This window comes from Poecilia formosa, unplaced genomic scaffold, assembly GCF_000485575.1.
Source record: "Poecilia formosa unplaced genomic scaffold, Poecilia_formosa-5.1.2 Scaffold60, whole genome shotgun sequence".
Taxonomy (NCBI): domain Eukaryota; kingdom Metazoa; phylum Chordata; class Actinopteri; order Cyprinodontiformes; family Poeciliidae; genus Poecilia; species Poecilia formosa.
The window spans coordinates 1,578,443-1,602,686 of record NW_006799999.1 but is presented as its reverse complement, the minus strand read 5'-3'; the positions used below and the strand labels follow the sequence as shown (position 1 = coordinate 1,602,686).

The following is a 24,244-nucleotide window of genomic DNA, read 5'->3' as shown; positions in this document are numbered from 1 at the left end:
ATGCACTTCAGAAAAATGTAGTAGCTAGTAAAATCCTGCAGTGGGAATCCATGCTTCATTACCCAGCCGTGTTTTTACTACCAATGAACGTTTGCTAGTGAAAAATGCATCACTTGATAGAAGCTCAAACAACTTATTGTGTTGACTAAAGCAATAAAATATTGCACACTCTACTAAGTGTTGCCACACTTTAGTATCTGTTTCCCCCTGGCAGTGCTATAGCCCCACCCTGAGGCTGAAATGTGTAAGCTTTGATAGATCCACCACATTCCTAACTTACATTCCTTCCTTAAGATTCATGTCTGGGCTTCTATCAGACTTAAACATGAAGTTTTAACCTTTGTTCTTTAACTTACGTGGTATCCCGCCAATGTACGTGCTTATGGGATTCTGCATGGTGGTGTTGAGCTGCTCCAGGGCCTTCTGCAGGGTTTCAGATTTTATGTAGCCAACAGTGGAGGAGTTTGCAGAGATCTGGATTTCTGTCGGAGTCACGTTCAGCTGCACCATCAACCGATCGGGGTAACACAACATAAGCGAGTCCAGCGTGGCCACAGAGACGCCGTCCAGGAACACTTGCAGGTTCTGCAGTGGAAATGCACATGAAGTTACAAAAGTTTGATCTAATGCGGACATGAGTTTATTTCCAATATCAGTATTGATTAACTCACTGCATCTTCCTCCTCCTTTGTTACCACAGCAATCGACAGGGGGACTGTGTTGTTGTAGACAAGAGCGAGGAGGACGCCTGTGCTCCTTGATGGACGGATGTTCATCGTTATATCCACCTTCCAGCTCCCAGAGTCACCTATTTGTGCAAAAAATGCATAATTACTGTTCAAATTAAACAGGACGATTCAGCTACCTTCAAGTTCATAGGCTCCAATTATAATACATGTTCAATTAGTGGTGAAGAATCTGAAGCTTGTTGGAGTTTATATGCCACCTGGAGATTGCTCAATTATATCTCACTAATTCAAACTTTTGGCTTGTTTATCCACTCATGGTGTGTCACCAAACCTTGCTCCAAGATGGTCTTTTCAGTGAAATCGGTGGACTTTGTCAACATGAAGCTAATTTTTAGAACTATGGAACCAAGTACTGAGCCATTTGGAAAGCGCCAAAGGTATTAACCTTGACCCAAAGTTCACCTCTGATTTCCAGTAGAGTCTGTGCAAGTTTTACATTGAAGCCTGAGGGTTTTCTTTTTCCAAGCAGGATTTTTTTTCAAATATATTGTTTCTTTTTATACTGTATTATTGCTTTCTTAAAACTAAGAGAGCATATTCAACTCTACAGTCAGTCCTGCTGCAGCGCCTTATGATTACTGAAGCACACACTCAAAGCTTTCCCACAGGGATTAATAAAGCATGACTTAACTTACTCACTGTAGTCTATGTCGAAGTGTGCCAGTCCAGCCCCTGAGAAGAAAGACCCTCTTTCCACGTAGACGAAGCAGTGTTTGCTCTCCTTCTCCTGAATGACCTCTTTGACGCCGGATGCTCCCTGGTTCATCAGGTTCCAGCCACGGATGCAGCCGTCGAGTCGGGGATTGATCTGATGGAAGAACAGTTTGGATTTTATGTGTCAAACACATCCACTTAGTCCTGATCGTTATTTCTCTGCTCTAACTGGGCCAGCTTACAGGCTTCATGATGTTGTCTGTGCGGTTGGGCAGCCCGGCGATGTAGACTTTGGTCTCCAGTTTGCCGTTGACTGAAGTGAAGAGATTCTCGGGGCTGTTGATGCTCATCACGGCCTCCTTACTGATCTTCACGCTGATGCTGCTTTCCAGCTCGTCCACCGAGATCTGTGTATCACACAGACAATGTCGCACTGCATCACTTTGCGTTGGGCTGACGCCTCACAGCTTTCAGAGCAGAACCTCTGTAATCAGTTCAGCTTATCGATCAAGACATCAGCAATCTCTCCGTCAGCTAGAAGGAAGGAACCTGCTTTTTCTGGGTGCAGCAATTCACTGACATGTCGCGCTACCTTACCACATGCCACTGTCCGTCATTGATGGCTTTTCCTCCGCTTGTAACCTTGTAGGTGTGCTGGTTTTTAAACTGGACTTCAATGCGGCCAGCCCTCAATCCCAACATGAACCACGAGTCCGGGGCGGACTCGGCATACAGAACAACTCCCTCTGGGTCAAAGGTTCGGAAGTCAAACTCGGCCGCGAATCTATCAAAGACAAAGAAAGATGAAATAACCCTCTGGACAATCATGACTGTCATTATGGACGTAGTCATGGTAACAGTATCTTCAGCATCTCTTATCAAGCTACAGAGACTTCAGTACAATTCACGTAAAGAAAATAAAGAACCGCACTGTTTTTATTCTGGCGTTTATTAAGATGAATGAAGTATTTGAATAACGGTGGCTATTGCACCACCACTGATTGCTTAATACTTCTCAACCAACAAATCTGGGCCCTAAAAGAAGTTTGTTAGGGCTGGGTGAGTATTCAGGAATAGCCTAATGTATGAAACCCACTTGAGTTGACAAATGCGGATCATATCGGCAAAACCAGTCGGACATCCTTTGTAGGTCTTAAAGGTGTTTATTATAGTTCTTGTTATGATATGATGTCAATTCACAAAATGAAGCAAAATATTCTGAAAATCTATCACACCTATAATTCATGTGGACCATCCCATCTGGGATTAAATTTCCAGACAGTTTTATTTCCATAAAAGTCCAATATGTAAACGATTATTGTTGTCCTCCTTGTCAATGTGGTATAAAAATGGTCTTAAGAAAGTTTTAACCAACAAAACCAAAAGTGCTGCTAAGTCACAAATTCCACCAACAAGACAATACAAACAACAAAAATACAGGACTGAATCATCAAGAAACCAAATTTAACCAGTCATTCAAGTCATTAAAGTATCAAGACAGTTACGATAATAAAATCCAATATTCCCTAAAACAAACCAAGATATACAGATGAATAAAGGAACACAAAACTATCTCAAAACCCAAAGGTGACAGCACTTTTTGCTAGGGAGCTAGGGAATTTTGTTTCATGTGTAGAAAACATCTGCAGTCTCAGAAATGTTCACTAAATGTAGAAAGACTGAACCACAGTTACACTCATCAGCACATACCATACTTAGGCTTGTTAAACACCTACTTTGTGTTTTCAGGAAGGCGAAAGCGCAGGTAGATGACTGGAAAGCCTGCAAACTGCTCCCCTAGGTAAAGCATCTCGGGGTGTTTAAAGTCCGTCAGGTCCACGCAAACGGGGATCCTCTCGCAGTATCGCTCGTCTGCCGCCAGCTGTAACCCCCGACGGCCGTCACAGTGGCACGAGTAGCTGCCCACCGTGTTGTGACACGTCCCGTCACACGAATGCGTCTCGCACTCGTCCACATCTGCAACAACGAGAGGAAAATTTTAAAAGACATTCGGGTTGCTTGGTGAAATACACGAGGAGACAGCCTTAGAGGTAAAATAATAATGGAAAAACAACTGGAAAGCAAAAACAACTAGCAAAAAGTGAAGAAGGTTTCAAATGCTGAGAGTCACTAATGTATAAAACACCTAAAATGACATTATGTGCATGTCAGGTGAGGCAGAGCCTGGCAGGGTAAAATCTCACCATCGCATGTCCTGGAAGTGAAGTTGTATTTAAATCCGAGGGGACACCGACACTCATACATGCCTGGTGTGTTGACACATTTAGCTGGTTGTTCGCAAATACTGGGGTACAACACACACTCATTGACGTCTGGAAAGAAATACAATAACAGTTTTGTTAGACATCAAAATATAAACAGTTTAAGGAATATTCATAAGGTTTACAAGATAAATCTAAATGTACACCGTCTCTGGTAAAAAAAAGAAATAAAACATCTCATTTGAGATTTTATGTGGCACCTTAAAATGCCGTAAGATTTAGATTAGAATCAGTTTATAGCAACACTGCAAAGTCTGTCATTAAAATAATATAATTCTGAGTAGGAGCTGGGGTGAGCAAATTGGTTTTTACGGTTTGTTTACTTGTCGGGGCACGCAGTGGATAGCAGCAGAAACTCTACATGACGCTCACATGCACACGCAGCAGAGCGGCTTACTCACTCACTCACTCCCTGCAACCCGCCAAATGAAAACAGAAAGCCAAATCATCAGACCGCCTGAGTTCATGTTTGTGAAGACTTTGTACTGGACAACACTCAAAAGATAAACAGTGAGCTGCCCACACAGAACAAAACAGGAAATGTCCAGATGATCAAAATAGGACAGTGGACATCGAAAAACCGTATGCTATTTCAAATAGCCTAGAGCTATTGGGCTGTTTTGGTGTTTTCAGCAAACCTGCTGGCCCGTCGGGTCAAAAATAACAAATGATGTGCTCCCTGAGGGCAACAGCTGGGGGAGCAGAGTTTGTGATTTAAAGCATGAAGAGTTCAACTATCCACATGAATAACTAGCAAGAAAAGTATCAGAATGAAAAACAAACTGTCTGTGTGCTCAGCTGTTGAGTAGAAGGTTTTTTTTTTTGTTTTGTTTTTTTACCGTGAAGTTGTAAAAACGTCAACTTCACCTGCCAGAAATCGTTTAAAAATAAGAGGTCTTACCAATACAGTTGATCTTGTCAATGGTGGCGAAGCCTTCATCACAAAAGCAGTGAAAACTACCTGGTATGTTGTGACATTTTTGGTTGCATCCTGCTAGAAACTCAGGATCTGAGCACTCGTCGATGTCTGCAGAAACCAACAGCCATGACAAAGCAATGTTCAGTCACTAAAAGGGCTTACAATTATATTCAGTTAAAGTTTAAAAGCACCATTAAAGTAAACACTTGTGCTTAAACATCCAACAAAAAAACAAAAAAAGAAAAGCCAACTAATGATAACTGACCATCCTCACAGCGATTCCCCTTCCAGCCCGGCTTGCACACACACGTGAAGGAGGCCTGGCCATCGACGCAGCGCTCTGAGCCCTCCTTGTAGCACGGGTACGGCGTGCACTGGTTACTGAGCTCTGGTTTAGGACACACCGACCCACAGGGCATGATGCTGGCAGCAATTCACAGCAAAAGCAGACCCTGTGTTAAAATCTCACCCGTTACGCAGGTTCGAAGGTCAGGCGGGATGTTTGACTGCGAGTTGTGGTTGTTGATGCCGACGCGGTGGGAACCCAAGCACACTGCAAAAAGAAGAAAACGAGTCACGGGTATGAAAGCACGCGATGCTGAAAATAGAAACAAAAAATAAAATAAAATAGCAAAACTCACAGACATATTTGGGGTAGAAGTATTCCTGCAAAAAAAAAAAAATGTGACAGATTGACAAATGTTAGATGTTTCATACATGGGGACTTAGAACAAAATGCGTCCTAAATCAACCTACAACCGGTGTTCTGAAGAATTAATTATTTAAATCACCAGTGCAACAATTATTGGCTTCCTTAGTGTTTGTCAAAGTTAATGTATCTGAACCAGTGTCTTAGTTTTTATTTACATTTATTTACATTTCTTTTAGGTTGATTTAGGTTGGACCTTAAATTAACAATCCATGTTTAAATGGCGTTTACCCCCCCAATATGCAACAGGAGCATAATGGAACAGGAAGTATATGTAAAACTCTTTGTTAAAGAGCTGCAAGTAAAGAGTGACATCTTTCCCGTCATCAAGTCTCCATAACAACCATTAGATGTGATTTAGAACAACAAACCCTCCAGGTGGGTCTGAAGACAGAAAAATAATTTAAGTTCTATTGCATGGTGGAGGGACTGTATTGCTGTGGGCTGCTTTCTATCCCAAAGGCCCACAGATCCTTTTTTAGTTCACACGGCTTCATTGGATTCTTGGATTCTTTGTAAATAAATGTGGCACGAGTTAAAGTCCAAACAACCAGGAGTTGACCCACTTTTTATTCATCTGTTATTCATGTTGCTTTTCTTTCGATGATTTGACACATTTGAAGATGTGAACTTAAGCTTCTCTCAAAGTTTTCAAAGATTTTCACAAATCTGAAGCATGATCTGCAAATTCAATTTCTAGTGAAGCTGGAGGCTTTATTTATTTATTTATTTATTTTTGCTTTACATTTCTTCCAACTTCGCTGCCTGTGTGTGTTCTTTCAGTGCTCCCCTATACTCCGTTTCATTCGCCATTCCTGATGCTCCTCTAATTTATTTTCTGCTGAAGCTGGTTTCAAAGTCTGACATATCCTGCAAATGCAGCAACATCTGATCTAACCCGGGGGGCACCCTTACCGTCTCCGGGTGGTTCTCGAAGATCTCCCTTGCCTCCTCCTTGTTGCACACCTCCTCGATGCACTCCCTCTCCAGGTTGCCCTTCTTGCTCTCCTCAAACAGAGAGTTGGCCCTCCGCTGCCTGCTCAGGAACTGGGAAGCTGTATTCTGGTTCAGGACTAGCACAGACACCCTGGTTCAGAATCATCTTTACCGTCTCCAAACAGCCACAGCTTCTTTGTGTAAAAGACAATAGGGGATTTGCTGATTTGGAGGTTCCAATAGTGATTAATGCAGTATAGAAATACCACAAAGCCTGACTGATCCCCGCAGGAATGCAGAGGAGTCTCTTCCCTCATGACAGCTGGCCCATGTGTTTCTGGACTAACCTAATTGCTTCTCTATGAATTGGCAATGAAAAGAGTTCATTGCGAAACCGTTATTTCCCAGAAATAGCCCCCCTAGTTGTTGTAAGCGGCTCATGTTGTCCAGGCTTTTTGTTTCACGGTGTATGAGAGTCATGACCCTTCCGCTTCCCCCTCTGATTATGTTTTTCCTTTTTTTTTTAAAAAATGTAAAAGTCCTGCAACTTTCCGAGCTGGTTTCATCCAGACTGAAAGCTCAATCTGGGGCCACGGTTTGAGTTTTAATGCACCCTGACGAGCTCTGCTCCGTTAATGTCAGCAACAACAAAAAAAAACCGCAAAATGCAGCGATTGTACTTACATCGATAAGCATCGGCGAGCGCCACTAGTAATACGAGACAAGCCAAGGGTTTCCCAAGAGCCCGCTTCTGCCTCCACATAGTCGAGCCGTTCTTCCAGCTACAGGCCACGGTTTGGCTTAGACTGACCGAGAGCAGGTCGGTAAGACCGGGGGGAAGTCGGGGGGCAAACTTTATTTTTCCCGAAAGTGTTTTTGTGGGGGGAAAAAAAAAGGAGAGGGAGGGAGGCAGCTAGGGAGCGCTGCTGACACGCTATTGACGCTCTCTGGCTTTTGTTTACTCAACGTGGCTGAACTCAGGCGGAAAATAGCGTTACTAAACACAATAGAGGACAGGGGGCCCGCAACTCAACCAATACGCAATATTGCATGTTTTATAGTATTTTAAAATATTAATGTCCAAGTTAAACAAGGATTAAATGTCCTTGATTTAGGAGTTTTATCTCCTAAATCACTGGGGGTCCAAAGTGCGGCCAGTGGGCCATTTACGGGCCTCTAAAGGATTTTGGACGGCTCCCAGAGCTCAGATCTGGAAAGGAGCAAATCTGGCCAGCAAGTATAGGTAGTTGATGGGGGTGGATATTTTCTCCCTCTATATCTATATTCACATTTATTAAGAGAAGTTTTGCATTCATTTTAATTTTGGAGCAACTCGAACCACAAACATCGACCTCATTTTTCTCAAAAGTAAATCTTAGGTCACCAATAAGAAAATCTGCTTTAAAAAACATTGAAACTGTGGGTCTTTTTATAATTTACAGATCCGTTTTTTTTTTGTTTTTTTTTTTACAAAAACTCCACCGTTTTGTTGATCTCAATAAAACTGACATCTTTTTAGTTCATTATTGAAAACATACGGGAAAAAAAATTAATTGTTTTTCCGTTCTTGTGGCCTTTATCTGAGAGTGGTCAGACAGGAAAGAGGGAGAAAACATGCGGCAAAGGTCATCGGGCTGGGACTCAAACCTATGATGGCCGCTTTGAGGACTAAGGCCTCCATACGTGGGTTGTGTGCTCTGCACCACCACAGTGCCCAAAAAGTTAGTTCTAAAAATGTTGAGTGCTATGGTGGCGCAGTTAATAAAGCACAACCAGTGTATAGAGTATAGTACTTAAGTAGCTGGTTGGATCTCTATAAAAACAAACAAAAAACTCTGGATCTGTCTTGGTAGGTGTTTAGTCAGAAGAATACATTGCAAAGTAAATTGACAATAGGCAATCTAGCTGCCTCAACAGCAATTAAGTTTCTACAATTGGTTTTAAACACACATACAAGCCAGAAGGCTGTTATATGCATGTTTTTGTGGACCAAAATGAGACCAAAATAAAGCTTTTAGCAACATTTCAGCATCTTTATCTGGGGAAAAGGTGATGGTGGCATAATTATGAAACCTAGCTTATCACACCTAACACTTTGCTTGACTTAAATATCTCTATAAGCTTGTTTCCAGTAAAAACTAACAAAGCACACCTCTTGAGGGACGTTAAGAACAAATGACACATACACCAGATTTACATTAATATTGTATTCATTTAGTTATTCAGGGAAAAAAAACACACATCACATTTGCACCGTTCATTCAGCTGTTGTATGTACACATTTTAACACACTTATTTTAATACTTTTAAAATATTTGTACAAAATACACTGTACTCCCTTTATACCATCTCTCTGCTATTAGAGGCATTTTCCTGCAAAAAGGTCAGCAGACGTGAACTGTTGATTTGTGGTATTATTGCATATCGTCTTTATTGCATAATTCAGTCCCCCCTTTATTTGGGGGCTTTTGGGATGGAGGAGGTGCTTTTACCATAACTGCCATCGCTGCACCACCTCAGCAGGCTCTTTACTGGAAAAATTATAATAAATATCAGTTTCATACACCTGAGGAGCATTAGCAACTGAAGAGAAGAAAAGAAAAACTGTTCAGAAGTCAAAGCAACACTGTTTTTTTAATAATTCACAAATGATAATTTACTAGGAAAGAATTTCTTACTTTTTCTAGAGGAGAAGAATAAAAGATATTTATAAGGGGAGCACTAAATCAGGCCAAAGTGGGGAAACAGTGTCCTTAGCACGATCGTGGGCAGTGGTTGTTTTTAATAAATGACCTGTTACAAAAAGGTTTAAATTAATTGTTGATAAAATCCATAATCAAAACACCACAAGAATAGACACAAACACATACGCGCGCGCGTACACACACACTTACTCCAGTCATTCAGTTCAAGGTTTGCGTATGACAACATAGAAAACAAGAAGCTTCCTTAAAATTCACCACAGTCATCAAAGACGAGAAGAATGTTGTTTGAATACGCGTTCAGCTGCTTTTAAAACAGTTCAGGCTGAGTTAGACGAAAAATACATCTCTAAATAACAGGGGTTTTTTTTATTTTTATTTTTTTTATTGCTTTTTAAAAAGTTGATTTTAGAAAAAAATCATGACTGGCACTGGTTGGGATCCTGTTTTCACGGGAACACCTGTGAGGCTAAATATACATGAGCTGAGTTTCAGAAAATACAAAATCTGCTTCTTCCTTTGTTTTCAAGAGTCCATCGGGGCTACGGCTGCACTTCACATGCACTGGTTTGGCAAGAGTGAGAGCTCAAGTCAGAGTGGCTGCCTTTGGAAAGAGCGACGGGACAAAAAGAACCAAGCAAGAACAATAAACCCTGTACCTTCAACGGATTCTGAGCTGGCGTCCGGTAAGATTCACAGCGGACAGCTTCTCAGAAGAATGCACAAAAATAAGATAATTCACAACACAAGGAGGGGAAGAGGAGGCGAGTTCTCCAAGATGACCCATCGAACACAAGGACTGCACCTTTATGGCAACACAAGTCAGCTCCACACAAACCATGTCAAAAAATACAGCTTGTGTTAGATTAAATGAAATAGAAGGAAGGAAAAGAAATCTTTGTAATAGCTTTTTCTAACACTCTGCATGTCAATGAAATAAGTAAGTAGACTTTAGCTACCTACACAGAGTAAAAAAACAAAAACAACTAAGTCCAAGCAGCATGTGCGATTATAGCTTATCTGCCTTAAAAATTGGGACTCCAGATCCACAGGTGCTTAAAAGCTTCCAGGGACTGATTTATTTCAATATTCACCGACGTGCCTTCATGTCTTTTACTGTATGTGGCATTAAGTTGAGATAATTTTCTAATTGCCTCTCGTACAGCTGCGTTCGTAGATTAAAAACAACCGCTCTTTTGCCAAATTTGCACCCAGCTTTTAATCTTTTATTTATTTATTTTTTCTGCAGTTGTATTTTTTTTTAAGAATATATGACACTATTTCCAGTATTTCTGTTTCTAATCCCTGTTTGGGCTACTTGAAATACGAGCGCTAATCCTGCCCGACTGGACCAAAATGACCCAAAGAGTCCTCCAGCTAATAGATAACCTGATAGATTTCCTTACAGTCGGTTGTTACACAACAGAAACTGATTTTGTATGAAAGTTTTTTAAAGCAGGTACAAAATCATCAAAAGATAGATAGGAAGAGTGTGGCTCCTATTTTCTTCGGAAACAGAAATCTACAAAACGACTAGAACTGCAAAAGTACGATGTGGCGAAATGACCGGAACCCTACTGATGATGGCTCTAAACTGGCAACAAGTTGTATTATCACATGAGAGCCAAACTCTGCAATAAATTGGTTTATTTTCCAACGTGTCACCAATGCAACCAACATTACACCCAACTTTGTTGGAGTTGAGAGAACCTGGGACTTTGTGGATAGGAACTGATTTTAGTGGTGGATGCAGTCAAGTCATGTTAGAGCACACAAAGACCCCATTAACACAACGACTCTGTGTAAGCAGCTAATGACACCTGCAGTCTTCTCTTCTTTCCTCTATACAGGTCACAAATGTACGTGAGAAACTAAACCAGGCTTACCGTGCTGATGATAACAATGACAAAAAGAAACATAAAATTGTGCGTGGAGTGAGAATTTACAGCCAACGTTGAGCTACTTTCAGATTTTCTTGGTCCCAGTGATCCCTTCTTTTGTCCCCTTGACACTTGCAGCCTTACAAGAGGGCAACTGGGACAAAACAGAACAATAACAAAAAAAAAAAGAAAGAGAAGAAAGAAAAACCACACACACAAGTGCATAGGGACAAAGTCCTTTCTTCCTTCTTAAGTTTGGTCTGTCGGAGGCGAAATGCAGAAAGACATTTCACCGATCATTAAGAAAAAAAATACACTTAAACAGAAGATGTTCAAAGTGTGCTGTGAGGCTTGTTCATCCAAGGATCTGGAGGCAATTAAAGTGCGTGCTGGTCACTGTGAACAGTGTCCAGTGAAAATGCTTAGTTTATTCTCTCGTCGCACCGCAGAAGGGACGTCAGGGCTGATGCAAGCGTGGTGTGAATAGCTCAGCTTTTGCATCCCTTCTTTCTTCGCACTGATCTGACGTTTGTTTCTCCAATTTTTGAGGAATGCGTTCAGGGACGCTGTGTTGTGTGGTCCCACCGACAAAACGCAGCTCTTAAAAGTCTGGCATTGGGTTTTCTTAACAACTGAACAAATCAGTAAATCAGGGGATCCCTGTTGCCAAACCAGCTCATGAGTTACCTCGGGAAAATTATTTGGCTTGGACGCACCTGTCCTTTTTCATCTTATCTCAAAAAAGAAAAAGGCAGATTTACGACTCAACAGAACACGCTGGGCTGCTTTAGAGTCGGGTTTTCTTGCAGTAAAGAAAAAAAAAAGTTGGTTCTGGGCAGAAGAGAGAAAAATATGCAGGGCTGCTGCTAGATAGAGTAGGTGGTGTTCTCAGACTGCTGGCGAATGTAGCACTGAAAGCTCTTGTCTCCGATCGGATGCTCCCTGAGAGGACAAAAAAAAAGGTGGAGTGAGATGTCAGAGGTCAAAACATGCACAAAAGTCTGACATTACATAAACAACTGATGTGACTTAATTCTCAGATGTGAATGTGAACTTTAAGTTCATCTAGATTTTGTTGATGTTTCAGGAAGTTGTGCAATTCTACCACCTGCTGGCCAACAATGGTATTTACTCTCTAATGACCTGGAGACTCATTTTAATTTTGTGGCAAGTCAAGATAAAGAATGTCTTCAACGGGCCGGTTGTGGCAGAAAGCATTGATGAAACTCCCCATTAACAAGCTGTTAAAACATGCATTTGATGAGAACCTCTTGAACTTAGATATTACACATCTTTTCATATGGATGTTTTTTGGCCGTATACAGGTAAAACTACAGCGACTTGATTCATAAAATGATATTCTATTCTGTTCTAAAGTTCTAAGGAACCATAGAAAAACTTATGGCTGGCCAGATTTGGCCCAAGGGCCGAGAGTTTGAAACATGTGACCTACAAGATAGAAAGCCTTCCAGTGTACAATAAAAAGCCTTAGAATAAATAGTACATTTTCCACAAATTTAGGTGAGTTGATACTTTCCTGCAGCCACTTGTAAAGATTTAAAAACAGCTACAGTTTCTTTTTTTATTATTATTATTATTATTATTCCACTGGATGGTTTATTTTAAAGATTTTTTACAAAGCTTTACCAGAAGGGGTAGTGAATGTGAAAGGCACTTCACATTTGACTTAACCCTATGAAGTCGCTGCCCGCCGTGCGGCGTACAAGCATGCGACGCATTTATAAGGCTTCGTAATAACATGGACGCATACCGAGTTTTCATTTCAACTCTGTTGGACAGCACGGACTTCAAACTTTATAAAAGTGGTGTTTTTATATTGGTTTTGTGGTTATTTACTTCAAAATAAAGCCAGAAATAAGATTGATCGCCTTATTTTGTGGGGTCTAAATGTACATTTCGAAACAACCAATGAAAATGTGTTGATGGTCTGTTGCTAGGTAGAACGGAGACGTGCAGAGAGAGACGGGGGGGAGGACTTGGATATGGCAAGAGACTAGGGCGCAGCCATGCTGTGGATTTTACTAGGTTTTTTAGACTATAAGTGTGGTAGTTAGAGTTCGTGGCGTGTGCAGTGTTAGTAGTAGTTTTGCTAGCTATCGCTACATGGCTTCATAGCGAGCGCTGACGCACTGAGAAGAGAGACTGCGCGCCGGGATGGCCATTTAGACCTCGTCTTCAAAGGGTTAATGTATCGTATCAGAAGCACATACTGGCTGCCTATCTTTGTCTTCTTGAACTTGTCCCGTTTGTACTTGGTGTGCTGCTGCTCCAACGTCTGCACAGCCGAGATGATCTGCTTCAGGGTTTTGTACGTCTCCTGGGGGTCGTCGATGACAAAGGTGGAGTACTCCTCTTGTTCGGGCCCGTCGTAGACGGACTTACTTCCACAGGCCTCTGCATGGGGGGAGTGGCAGAGAAAACGAGAGATGAAGTGGAAAATACACACATGTAGAAAGCAGCGCGTGAGGCAGAGCCGCCAGTGTCTGACCTTGCATTTTGATCAGTTTGGTCATGTATGTGCAGAAGAGGGAGTAAATCCTCTCAGTTTCTCTGTCTCCGTCTACGTCAAGCTGGATGTTTGCAGGTAAGCCGCTGAAATTAGGTGAACACGTGCACATGGTGAGAGGAAGAGATGGAAAATAAATAGAATCTGATCGTGGGCGTGCTCTGAAGGCTCCGCGTACCCGGTGCAGGGCGTACACCCCGGGGCCGTGTCTGCGGACAACTTGCAGCAGAGCCAGTGGCCGTTGAGGTAGGCTGAAGGGTGGTAGGTGCTCAGGCGTTTGCGGTTGCACTGGCTGACTTTGGTCAGGATGTCTATCCAGTCTCGGGCCTCCACACAGTTGTTGGCTTGGATGTAAAGCGCTCGCTCCGGCTGAATGACCTGGAACATCTGGAGGAAAGGGGCAGAAGCAGCAAGTGAGCAGAAATTTTAAGCACTTGCAGGGAATTCTTTGGAGCATTATCTCGGGGTGGAGTGGTCCTCACATTTTTCATCTTGAACGACTCCTCTTCTAGCCTCTCCACGGCCAAGATGTTCTCGATAGGAATGCTGCACAGAGCGCCCTCTCCTGGAGGCAAAAAGTAGCACAATCAGACAGAAGAAGTGCAAAACTAATCTAAAAAACAGAAAAAATGCAAAAAAAATAAAAAAATAAAAATGCAAATAATACAGAGGAGCCAATCAAACAGAGGTATAATCTTATTTTATGTAACAGTTATGGGACAAAATTGTAAAAATCAGATATTTTAATGAAATCATATTTTGGATCCTGTTTTTGGGATTATGACCCCAAAACAGATTATTTTCCAAAACATCTGCAAGTTGGCTTTTCAGTATCTTTGGTTTGTAGAATATTGTCTGCAAGCTATCTGCAACATGTGCTAAAAATACAACTCTAAATAAGGAATTTCAGATTAGCTTCAGTCAGTAGTCACGGTGGCTGCACAAACTAGCTGCCTGCCGAGTAACTTAAATCTGCACCACATGTGCTGCAGGATGAGTGTGCACGCTCTGCACATTCCCACCCCTTCTTCTGCTGAGCCAAACAGAAACGCCCACCAAGACGTAAACGGACGAGTTCCGGGGAACTCGCTGAGCCCACCTTTTGTTTTGTGATAGGTGAACTCGTGGTTGGTGAGTCGGAACCATCTTTTCTTGAAGTTCTTTATCCCAAACCGGTTTCTGCCCTGAGCTCTCTTTATCATAAATCTGCAGAAAAAACAAAAAACACAAAAATGGAGCAGTTTCTTAAGCAAAATGCACGTAAAGGTTTCGTCTGCAGGGCTTATATGTTGCTTTATCTGTATGTGGAAAAAAGCCTCTGAAGAAGAGATCTGACATGAACCTTTTGGAAGAACTTTTGATCTGATTTGAGAGATGTCCGTATTCGGAGTGTCTCATTCTTTACATATGCTAAAATAGTCACAGCTGAAGCAGAAGACTACAGTTTTACAAACCAGTCAATAAGTCAGACAAAGCAGACAGGTCAGCTGATCAAAATCTATTAGTGGTTTTCCATATTTTACTCCCAAAATCAATAAAGTTGCATAAATTGTACATTTTCCTAATTGGTGTAAAATGCCTTCTGTTTCATTTCCTTACTATTTAAGTAAAAATGGACTTACAGCAATATTTTTTAAGACATGTACTAATCACTCAGTCAGTGGTCAAAACTGGTCATTTACCCCTTTATCGTCTCTAACTAGGGACAAATATATAAAATATATAATTTCTTGTTCATAGAACAAATACATGTCTTGTTTCTTTGGTCTGTTAATGCTAAAAAAAACAAACATGTTCTTTAATTCACTTTGTTTAGCTTGTAGTAAGAATCCAACAAGTAAAAACAGTATAACCTGATGTATAGATGGAAACAATCTTATCATTTATTTCAAACTCCTACCTCTTTTAAGGAAACCTGTAGCACATTGCTTTCATAGTTTCTAACATTTAGTGCTTAAATTCAGCTAAGAGGTAATCCTGCCAAAAGAAAATCAGGCTTTAAAGGAAACCTGAAATTGGTATGAGCCACAAAATCCTCGATGGGAGTCATTTTTCTCCTATTTCTGAAACGCAGTGAGTAATGCAGCACTTTATATCCGTAAAAGTTTAATAAAACAACTGAAAGCCCAAAAGGTAAAAGTTCTCAAACAGCAAATAACATAAAACAAAATAATAAACTGCAGTTTTATTCATTTTGTGACATTTATGAATCCGTGCTTCACAGTTTGCACCTTTTTTTTTTAAATCAATAATTACATGCACACTAGTACATTCATGTTCTTCCAGTTTAAAGAAGGAAACACCTGCGTTGGTTTAACCAAAGGTTGAGGGTGCTGGAGGAGCTTTTGATGAATATCCATAAGTGTCTCCAGTTTGGCATCATGCTTGTTGTTGTTGGTAAAACATGTAAAACCACTGGGCATGACGGCATAAAGGAGAGTAAAGAGCAGGATGACTTTCTACAGGAATACAAGAAGCATAAATCTGCAGGAGTCTAAACCCCTAAATCTCTCACTATTTCACAGATCCTGGATCAGATCTAAATGCCCTGTTTTGGGCAGTGACATGGTCCCGCTCTGGATGCAGAGAGCGAGGAGGAGTCGGGCGGGGATGCGGGCAGATATGAGATCGTGGAAATGTTTGCGAGTTAACCGAGTCTGGCTGTCGTCGCCACACCAAGCGTGTCGGGAATAATGGGACGGGCCGATCTGCGCCATTAACGCCGCCAAGGTTAGCGGGTCTAAAGGCCAACGCTGTACGTCACACGAGCACAGTGGAGCTACCGAATCACACTCTGGGTGCAGAAAGTGTCGCCGCATCAGGAAATGCGGCAACACTTTCAATAGTTCCTTGTCTACAAAGGGATATAAAGAGTCCACAGTTTGCACATGATGACGGTGGGAGACAAATCATTTTGGGGGAAGTCACAGCGCAAACACAAGAGGCAGGGGTGGAGGGGTCACCAAGGCTAAGCCTTTATATGCAGAAGCTCTTACCTGCCCTTTGGGGCTTTAGGCCCCTTCCCATCAACCCTCTTTATAGTGACTTTTACACTCCTACGGCCGGGAGCAGAAAAACAAGAGGGTGGGGTTGTTGATGAGTCAGGGTCTGACCTTGTTAGTGATTACAGATCAACAGCTACTGGGAGTGTTGATGGAAGAGGATCTGTGCTTTGCCTCATGTTTCAGAGCTAAACTCTGCCGTGGTTCCTGTTTCCACTCATTTTCTCTTTTTAATTCAGACATTAGAAGAAAATGACTGAAAGGTAACAGAATCCATAAATTAAGTACATTTATTTAAATTAAATAAAGTTCTATTAAATGATTAGTCTGTGTATCTTTTTAAGGAAGCCCTAATTAGCTACGTTGCTCAACACCACGACATGTCATCAAGTGAAACCAGAAAAAAAAAAAAACTAATACGGACTACAGCTTCTGTAACGCATTCGTCTTCTTATATTGTGGCTGAAGTTGAGCATGGGCAGCCATCTTGCCATCTGCTTTCTTTACATTCAGAGAAATATTGAGGTGAACAAACTGCGGCTGACAACTGCGGCTTAAAATTGATTTAATTTCACTCGTTAGTGCGGCTAGTCCTAAAATCCATCTCCAACTCTGCTTGCTGTCGTGTCTAAAGCTAAGAAACAATTTTGCAACAGCTTCATGGCTTATCTTTACATCTGACATGTGTATTTGTAATGCTTTCATAAAAGTCACATTAAAAAAAACAACATTGACGCGTCTCCTTACCCCTCCTTGAGCATGATCGGTGTTTCAATGCTTTTCTGATCCCATTTGCCAGAAGTGGAGATCAGGTCCAGAAACTGTGAAGGCAAGTGAAGGATGCGTTCGGTCAAATCCCAGATATTCCCAGCGCTCCTTTCATATATTTTATGTCAAGCTAGCATTATTTCCAAAGGTAAACTCTTCAGTGTTTTTTTTTAGCCAACCTCTAAAGAGTAAATAATGGAAGATCTAGTTCTATGGATGGATAAAATGTTTGGACAATGTGATGAGTAACAAACTCCATAAATAAACCTCTTTTCCATTCACACAAATGTATTGCTTTTCCACCAAGAAGCCCTGCTACTCCGTCACATCGTGGACGTGTTTTTAAAAATGCAGATCATTTCCCATCTAACTGTTTTTCTTCTAACTCATCCCACATAAAAGCCAGTGTCACTGAACAGTCTGCCAAGTGTCTGAGAGAAGAAGCAGACACTCACATTCTTTACAGCATCTGCATATTTCTGCTCATTGAAGTAGTCGTAAAACGCAGCCATGTAGGACTCTTTGAAATTGGCCTTGAAAAGAAAACAAACACACACAAAAGTGGGATAAAAAGGAGACAGGAAGTAAGAAGTTGGTGTCTTTGTTTTGAGCTGAATAGCTTAAGAGTGCTAGACAGAACCAGGTTGATGCAGAGCAACTCACAGATTTAGACTTGGCGAGACTTCCAAGAGTCTGTATTGTCTTGGAGATGAGGGTGAGGGTTCTTGAAGTGGCGGGATCCTACAGACGCAAAACACTAAAATTATTATTTATCCTACCCAACTGTGATTCGAAGCATTTCGCTTAAATTCTCTCCCCAACCCGGTTCCGCAAACATCAAAGAAATAAAGTTAAATCCTTTGCTTTTCTGCGAGCGCTTCCACCAGCGCTCGCTTCAGATGCAAATGAAGGCGCAAACAGAGCGCGTGTTAGCAGTAAATATCCGACTCACGGGGTGATGGGGCCGTAGGTGAAACAAGTTTGGTGAGAGGATGGCCGGCGCAAAGAATCGCAGGAAGATGAAGCTGCTGACGGCCGTGTATCGGACATCTTGGTCAACTGGATAGGAGAGGAGACAACAGCAGGCATGTTTTACACACATTTTCGTCAGTGTCGAGGGGAAGGAACGTGCTGCGAACTGTGTGATGCTTTGTTTACTGGAAACAGATTGTGTTTCCAGTGACTACGGAGTACACTGGCCACACAGAAAACATGAAATTTTGGCAGGTTTTGCTTATAAAAAACGAAGATGGATCGCATCATGCATCTTTGAGAGCTTTCCTAATTTTATGACGTACTTAAGAAGCACAAACGAACTACAGTTGGAGACAGAAACAACTGTTTCTCCTGCGACTGCAGTGGCTCATGATGGCCAACAGGGGGCACCAGAGTCTAATGAAATGATTCCATAATTTTCCTGAAAACACCTCAGTGGTTTTGGGACAGAGAGCAAACATAAAAGTAGTTCTCGTTACCCACTGCATGTACACTTAGTGTCCTTGTAAGTCTTCCACTTCCTGCTATTTTACTACCCTCCGCTTCCCGTTGCTTATTCCCAGTTTTCCTGCATCTCTCAGAAGCTGTTACAAAGTGAGTTCACCTTGAAACCTAGTGGCAGCCGACTCCCTCAGGGAGAAGAAGATGTCGCACATGACAGTGGGACAGCGGACGCCGGAAGTGGTGATGACGTTGAAGATGCGGTCCACGTACTGGCGAAGGTTTTCCTGAGGAGGAGGAAAAGTCGGGTTAGAGTGGCCGGATAGCACAGCGATGGAAGCGCAGACAGACAGACAGACAGACAGACAGACAGACAGACTGCTTCAAACTTGAGTTCCTACTCTGTTTGTCTCCAAGTTCTCCGACTCCTTGAGCTTGACGGGGTCGATTTCGCAAGATTTGTGTTCTGTGCAAATCTGTGGGAAAGAGAGTTAGTATGCTATTAAGACAGATATTCAGACATGTAGACCTAAAAAAGACAGATGCATTCATACCTTAAACTTCTACCCACTTTTTCACATTACAAACATGAAGGTCAGTGAAATTGCAATGTGCTTCACTGGAGTTTATTTAGTGGCATCACAGTAAAGGGGGCTGCATACAAAATGCATTCTGAAAACCATGATTTTCTTTCCATTATGCTCCAGTGCTCCACTATTACACGGAATCCATATTAAAAACATTCACAGTTTTATTTGTAAGGTGAAGAAATGTGAAAAGATTTCCAGTTTAAAAATGTCTTTTAAAATACTTTTGAAAGGGACAGTAAAATGAAAGGTGTTTTAATACCTCGTCTATGATCGGTTTTAGCGTAACTTGCAGATAGTGCATCCCAGCCAGCTTCATGGTCTCATCGATACACTTCGAAGTCAGCGAGTTTCCCCGGAAAATGGTGTTTGGATCCCTATTCATAAAAAAAGTGTTTTTTTTTATTGTTTTTTTTTTACAGAGTACAAATCCAAGGAGAAATAAACCATGTAGTAATTTAATATCCAAGGTAAATCTTATTACGGTGGAACCATTTTGGCAGGAAAAAAAATATTTTCCCCACAGCTGGACTTCTACCACGTCTGTAATTAAACGTGTGTTGATACAAAATGAATTGAAAATCCTCAATATACAACCTTGGGATTCTGAATAGATGCGGCGATATTTTTTGTTGCAAGCCAATCATAAAGCTAGAGGACGAGCGGTATTGCGTTCCCGCTGTCCGTACTGGAATCACTCACTGTGTGCGGTTGATTTCTGCATGAGCAATGGCACTGATGAAAGGCACTATTTTGCCGTAATGAAGAAAGAGACGCACGAGCGGGATGGCAGCTTCCTGCTTCTCTCGACACACTTCCCCCAGAATGTGTGCGGTGGACGCTGACACAGGCTGGACAGAGGCACATCGCGGAGGTTCAGAAAACAAGACAGCGGGGTTTAAAATGCAGGCGGAGTAGGGGGCCGGGCGGCGCCGTTCACGTTACCTCCGCGTTAGCAGACTGCAGCAGCAGATCTCTGAGGGGAGTGTAGTGTTCGGAGGGGAAGACGTGGTCCTCAGTGTAAACGATGTTTAGACGCAGAGAGCCGAGGTCTTCCACTTTCACGGACTTCCCTCCGTTCTCCCTGGGTAGCAGAAAGTACCTAAAGGGCAGGAATTAAAATAAAATCTGAGTCAGGACACGAAAACCACACTGATGAGTCAAAATAAATTTGTTCAAAGCACCAGCAGCTTCCTGGAGGCTTTTCCAGTCCATTTACCTGAGGACAGGTTGTACAGCTCCTTTTAGGCCACTTGCTGTAAATCTGAAGTGTGGATGAAACCCAAGACTCAAACCAGTCTCAGTTTTAATATTTCTACACTGGACTTGAGGCTCCATTTTACAAGCTGCCTGCCTCAAAAACAGTCGGTTCTCGATTATTTTTGTTGAGCCCTTTAGTCATGTCTAATGATGGCTGTTGAGCATTTGAACAAAGGGGAAATTCATTAGAAGTGTTGTCTTTGTTTTTCACTTTCAGCTCACCACACCAGATGGTTTCCGAAGATATTTGTGGAAAATGTCATCAACCACAGTTAGCACCAAACTGTGATACATACAGAGTTTTAACAACAAATGCAGATGGTTTAGACCTAAAAAAGATGAGCTAAAATCAAATCAAAATTTCCATATTTGTTCTGATTTTGAACTTGATCTCAAATTATTAACATTAAAAAAATAAATATTTACTCTCCTCATATTATTAGGAGGAGACATTTAAGCTGCTGAATGTGTTTTTTAGGACAGAAAATCCTTTTCAACAATTCTGGGACAGTTATTGGCGTCAAAAAAACCAAGGCTGCTAATATTTTCCATCATACCATTCTTCTAATTTAAAGTCCTTTCAGCAAGATGTCAGATAAAGCGCCAGAGTCACCAGAGTTTTCTATGGCTGGATAGATAACAAGAGAGTAGCAGTAGCTGCTTTTTTTAAATTTTAAATAAAAGCAATTAGACGATGTTAAACACTTTTTAATCGAGTCTTAAACAGAGAATTTAATCAACAAATTCATCATATGGACTCAGAGTGACGAAAATTTGTCCGTCTCACCAGGCATCGTGCACTCCAGCTTGGCCCAAAACCCGCAGGGGGACTCGCACCCCACCCAGGAACTCGTCCCCAAACTTCAGGTTGCTGGCGTTCCACAGATCCACCCTGAACATAAGCAATATGTTGTCACTGGAACTCAAAGTGAAAAGTCCAGTTTTAAGTCCGTCAAGAGAGAAAAAGGTTCACCTCAGAGCCAGTTTGTCAACGTCCTCCTCTTCAACATCAAACTGTCTCTTCGTGTAGCTCAGTGGCCGCGTAACCTACAAACATGCGTCAAATTAAGATCCAAAGATCGACCACTACGCTTAAAAGATTCAAGAAGCCTAAACATGTCAGCTAAGACTTTTGGTGATGATCCACACTGATAAGAAAACAACGCAGTTAAGGGATACAAAGAGTAGAGACGAGCTACATTTCTGCATCAGTGAGACTGAGAAGAGAGGATTTGTTCAGGAAACACCCCGGAGTATCTGTAGGTCTGTTCATGTGGCAATTAGAAAGAAATAAGACGGTCTTGTCGGAAATCAATGGGCCAGATTGTTTGGTTTGTCTGAATCAATCATACTCTTGTCCAACTGGAGCTGCAGCGCGGAGGCCAGAGGGCGGAGCTCAAGAAAAATGTCAGTGCGGCGCTGCAGCAAGCGAGGGTCAACAGGGACAGAGCAGAAGTGAATATAACGGTATTTACTGTATTATGCAGAAATGTAAGAATAAATATAACTTTACTTTATGCATTCATTTATGCTGATTTTTCAGCGTGACTTTAATTTCAAATCTCATTAACTGAATGTTTTCTGCATTAAAGACTTCATAATTTAAAATGTATTTGTATTCTCGTCATAGTTGCTACAAAAGTCATTCAGAACCACTAATTTCTTTGTATGACCACAACAGCATCCCATAATGTGAAGTACTGGAGCACAGAGCAGATGTTCAGGTCCAGAGCACGCAATCAGATGAAGAACGCTTTATGTCCATGTGATCACTAGTCTCTGTTTTTGCTTTGTGCTAGGTTGCAAAAGAGAAAACCGCAAGATACAGTCTGAAGCACTCTACACCAAAGCAATGCATGGAATGAGCCCAAGACGAGCCAAATATTTATGTGCTGCTCAAGGACTGGGTTACGGTCAATTTCAATCTCTTAAATCTTAGATATGGTTGTAGAGATACAAAGAAATGTAAATGATCCGGTTCACAAAGTCTTAAAGTTAACTAAAATTATTCTAAGGTGTAAAAAAAAAACAAAAAAAAACATTGGGCCTGCGCCTAATGTGGCTTCATACTAATGTGTCCCCCAATCAGTCGACTGGGTTGTGTGACCCTTGGAGGGCTGCAGTCGGTTGTCTGCAGCCCTCCAAGGGCTGCAGACAACCGACAGACAGTTGTCTGTGGGCCGGAAAACCGGCCCACAGACAACTGGGTCACTGGGCAATACGACAAGTCCAACATTTTTGTTTTAAATTATTGTGTTAATGCAATGAAACTGTTATTTTTACTCAGGATTAGTTTGCCGGCATCCACCGTAAAAGCGCACCTGTAAAGAGCGAATTTATCTTAACCAACCTCAAAGTAGAAAGTTTCCTCAAACTGGGGATTGTTGGTTTTCCTCTTAACCTTGGTCTTCTTGGCCTCTGACCTGAGTTACAGAACAAACGCAAAGAAATATATAAAGCGTTGTCTTCCCAATTCAGACCAGTGATGAATATAAAACCGTAGCCAGGCTCACCTCGAAGGACCGAGTAAGGATACAGCAGCGTAGGGATCACACTGTCCATTGACGATTGGAAGGCCTTGGCACTCCAACACTCTGTTAAAAATAGGTGTTGACGCATCAGCACAATACTGGGCAGGAGTCTCACACTGCCTGCTCCAGATCTTACCGGGTTAAGTGGTTCAAAATTCCTCCTGAAGACCCTTAAGTCAATATTTAATTTCACATTATTACACAGCTAAAAGTATGATGAAACAGTAACGGGCTTTGCAGTTTCCACTGCGAGTCAAAGCCGAATCACGGCCTTCTGCAGAGCTTTTTGGTTCCCTGCTTCCCACATGTGATCTCTGTACTTCCATCAATCCTCCTGTACAGCAGAAGACAGAATATCGTGCCAGGAAACAAGACGATAACAAAGTCCCTGCTATCTGCGCAAGCGAAGAGATAGATTAGAGCTGTGAGCTTCCAATCTTGCACTGTCTGCGCTGAAGACTGGGGTATAATCACTTTATTAATAGATAACACTGGAGCTGTGGTGAGTTCATGTGCTAAAAATGGCTTAACTCAGCTTTATTATGTAAAATAATGATCAAATTGAGTCTGGATAAATCCCACAGGCACTCAAAATGGCAACAAAATTCAAAAGTACTTAAAGCGAGACTAGCATCCGCCCGCAGTTACAAAAAAGGGCCTTATCTAGAACTTTGTGTAGTCCAACCTCCACGAAGACAATGCTAGACAAGCAAACAGTGACCAACAACTGCAACTGTCTGCTGCAAAGAAGAAAAAAACTCCTTCCTTTCTCAATTAATACAACAACAAAAAAATAAAAATCCTGGAGGCTTCGAGAGAATATTAAATTCCTGCATTCGTCTCACTTCAAGCATGTTACAGGTCTAGAAAAAAAGCTTTTAGACAGCAGCGCTGAAATGTTTTTTTTATTGAATGCAATGCGGCCTTATTTGTTCAAAAGCCCTAAAAATACCCATCTTTCACTTGTACGCATGTGCCACAGATACTTTGAATGTATGCCTGTCTGGATAGAGGCTGACCTGCTGCACCATGACATCATGCTGTAAGGGGATTAGCACCCAAACAGGGCACCCCGGAGGACCAATCACTTCCTGTGTGTCACTGTGATGCACCGCGAGTCACACACACAACATGACGAATTAAACAGCAAATTACAGCGCTTCCCAGAGCTGGACTGACACACATGAGCAGCTTGCGCAATCCTCCTTGCACACACACACGCACACGCAAGACACACACACACACACACACACACACACACACACACACACACACACACACACACACACACACACACACAC

General features: G+C 41.9%; 2 protein-coding genes across 3 annotated transcripts in view; both read right to left on the bottom strand.

The window, feature by feature from the left end:
• pros1 (protein S) overlaps positions 1-7,125 on the bottom strand; it is a 9,107-nt gene extending 1,982 nt beyond the window's left edge. Inside the window, exons 1-13 of the mRNA XM_007553957.2 lie at positions 6,934-7,125; positions 6,229-6,386; positions 5,246-5,270; positions 5,074-5,157; positions 4,870-4,992; positions 4,587-4,712; positions 3,608-3,736; positions 3,140-3,380; positions 2,001-2,187; positions 1,646-1,810; positions 1,389-1,557; positions 672-808; positions 357-585 (exon numbers count right to left, since the gene is read on the bottom strand). Coding sequence (XP_007554019.1) covers positions 357-585; positions 672-808; positions 1,389-1,557; positions 1,646-1,810; positions 2,001-2,187; positions 3,140-3,380; positions 3,608-3,736; positions 4,587-4,712; positions 4,870-4,992; positions 5,074-5,157; positions 5,246-5,270; positions 6,229-6,386; positions 6,934-7,012 — 1,852 coding nt within the window. The 5' untranslated portion in view covers positions 7,013-7,125. The remainder of the gene's footprint in view (positions 1-356; positions 586-671; positions 809-1,388; positions 1,558-1,645; positions 1,811-2,000; positions 2,188-3,139; positions 3,381-3,607; positions 3,737-4,586; positions 4,713-4,869; positions 4,993-5,073; positions 5,158-5,245; positions 5,271-6,228; positions 6,387-6,933) is intronic.
• Positions 7,126-8,441: 1,316 nt separating this feature from the next.
• Positions 8,442-24,244, bottom strand: part of rasa3 (RAS p21 protein activator 3) — a 42,550-nt gene continuing 26,747 nt past the window's right edge. The window contains exons 6-25 of one of the 2 annotated variants that reach the window (XM_016672407.1): positions 22,926-23,006; positions 22,763-22,835; positions 21,386-21,459; positions 21,200-21,304; positions 20,098-20,254; positions 19,855-20,003; positions 19,415-19,529; positions 18,967-19,041; positions 18,729-18,852; positions 18,081-18,187; positions 17,792-17,869; positions 17,584-17,661; positions 17,108-17,181; positions 16,355-16,414; positions 14,458-14,564; positions 13,841-13,923; positions 13,537-13,745; positions 13,341-13,444; positions 13,063-13,246; positions 8,442-11,773 (exon numbers count right to left, since the gene is read on the bottom strand). In XM_016672407.1, coding sequence (XP_016527893.1) covers positions 11,698-11,773; positions 13,063-13,246; positions 13,341-13,444; positions 13,537-13,745; positions 13,841-13,923; positions 14,458-14,564; positions 16,355-16,414; positions 17,108-17,181; positions 17,584-17,661; positions 17,792-17,869; positions 18,081-18,187; positions 18,729-18,852; positions 18,967-19,041; positions 19,415-19,529; positions 19,855-20,003; positions 20,098-20,254; positions 21,200-21,304; positions 21,386-21,459; positions 22,763-22,835; positions 22,926-23,006 — 2,113 coding nt within the window. In that variant the 3' untranslated portion in view covers positions 8,442-11,697. The remainder of the gene's footprint in view (positions 11,774-13,062; positions 13,247-13,340; positions 13,445-13,536; positions 13,746-13,840; positions 13,924-14,457; positions 14,565-16,354; positions 16,415-17,107; positions 17,182-17,583; positions 17,662-17,791; positions 17,870-18,080; positions 18,188-18,728; positions 18,853-18,966; positions 19,042-19,414; positions 19,530-19,854; positions 20,004-20,097; positions 20,255-21,199; positions 21,305-21,385; positions 21,460-22,762; positions 22,836-22,925; positions 23,007-24,244) is intronic. The other variant, XM_007553955.2, reaches the window with a different exon arrangement.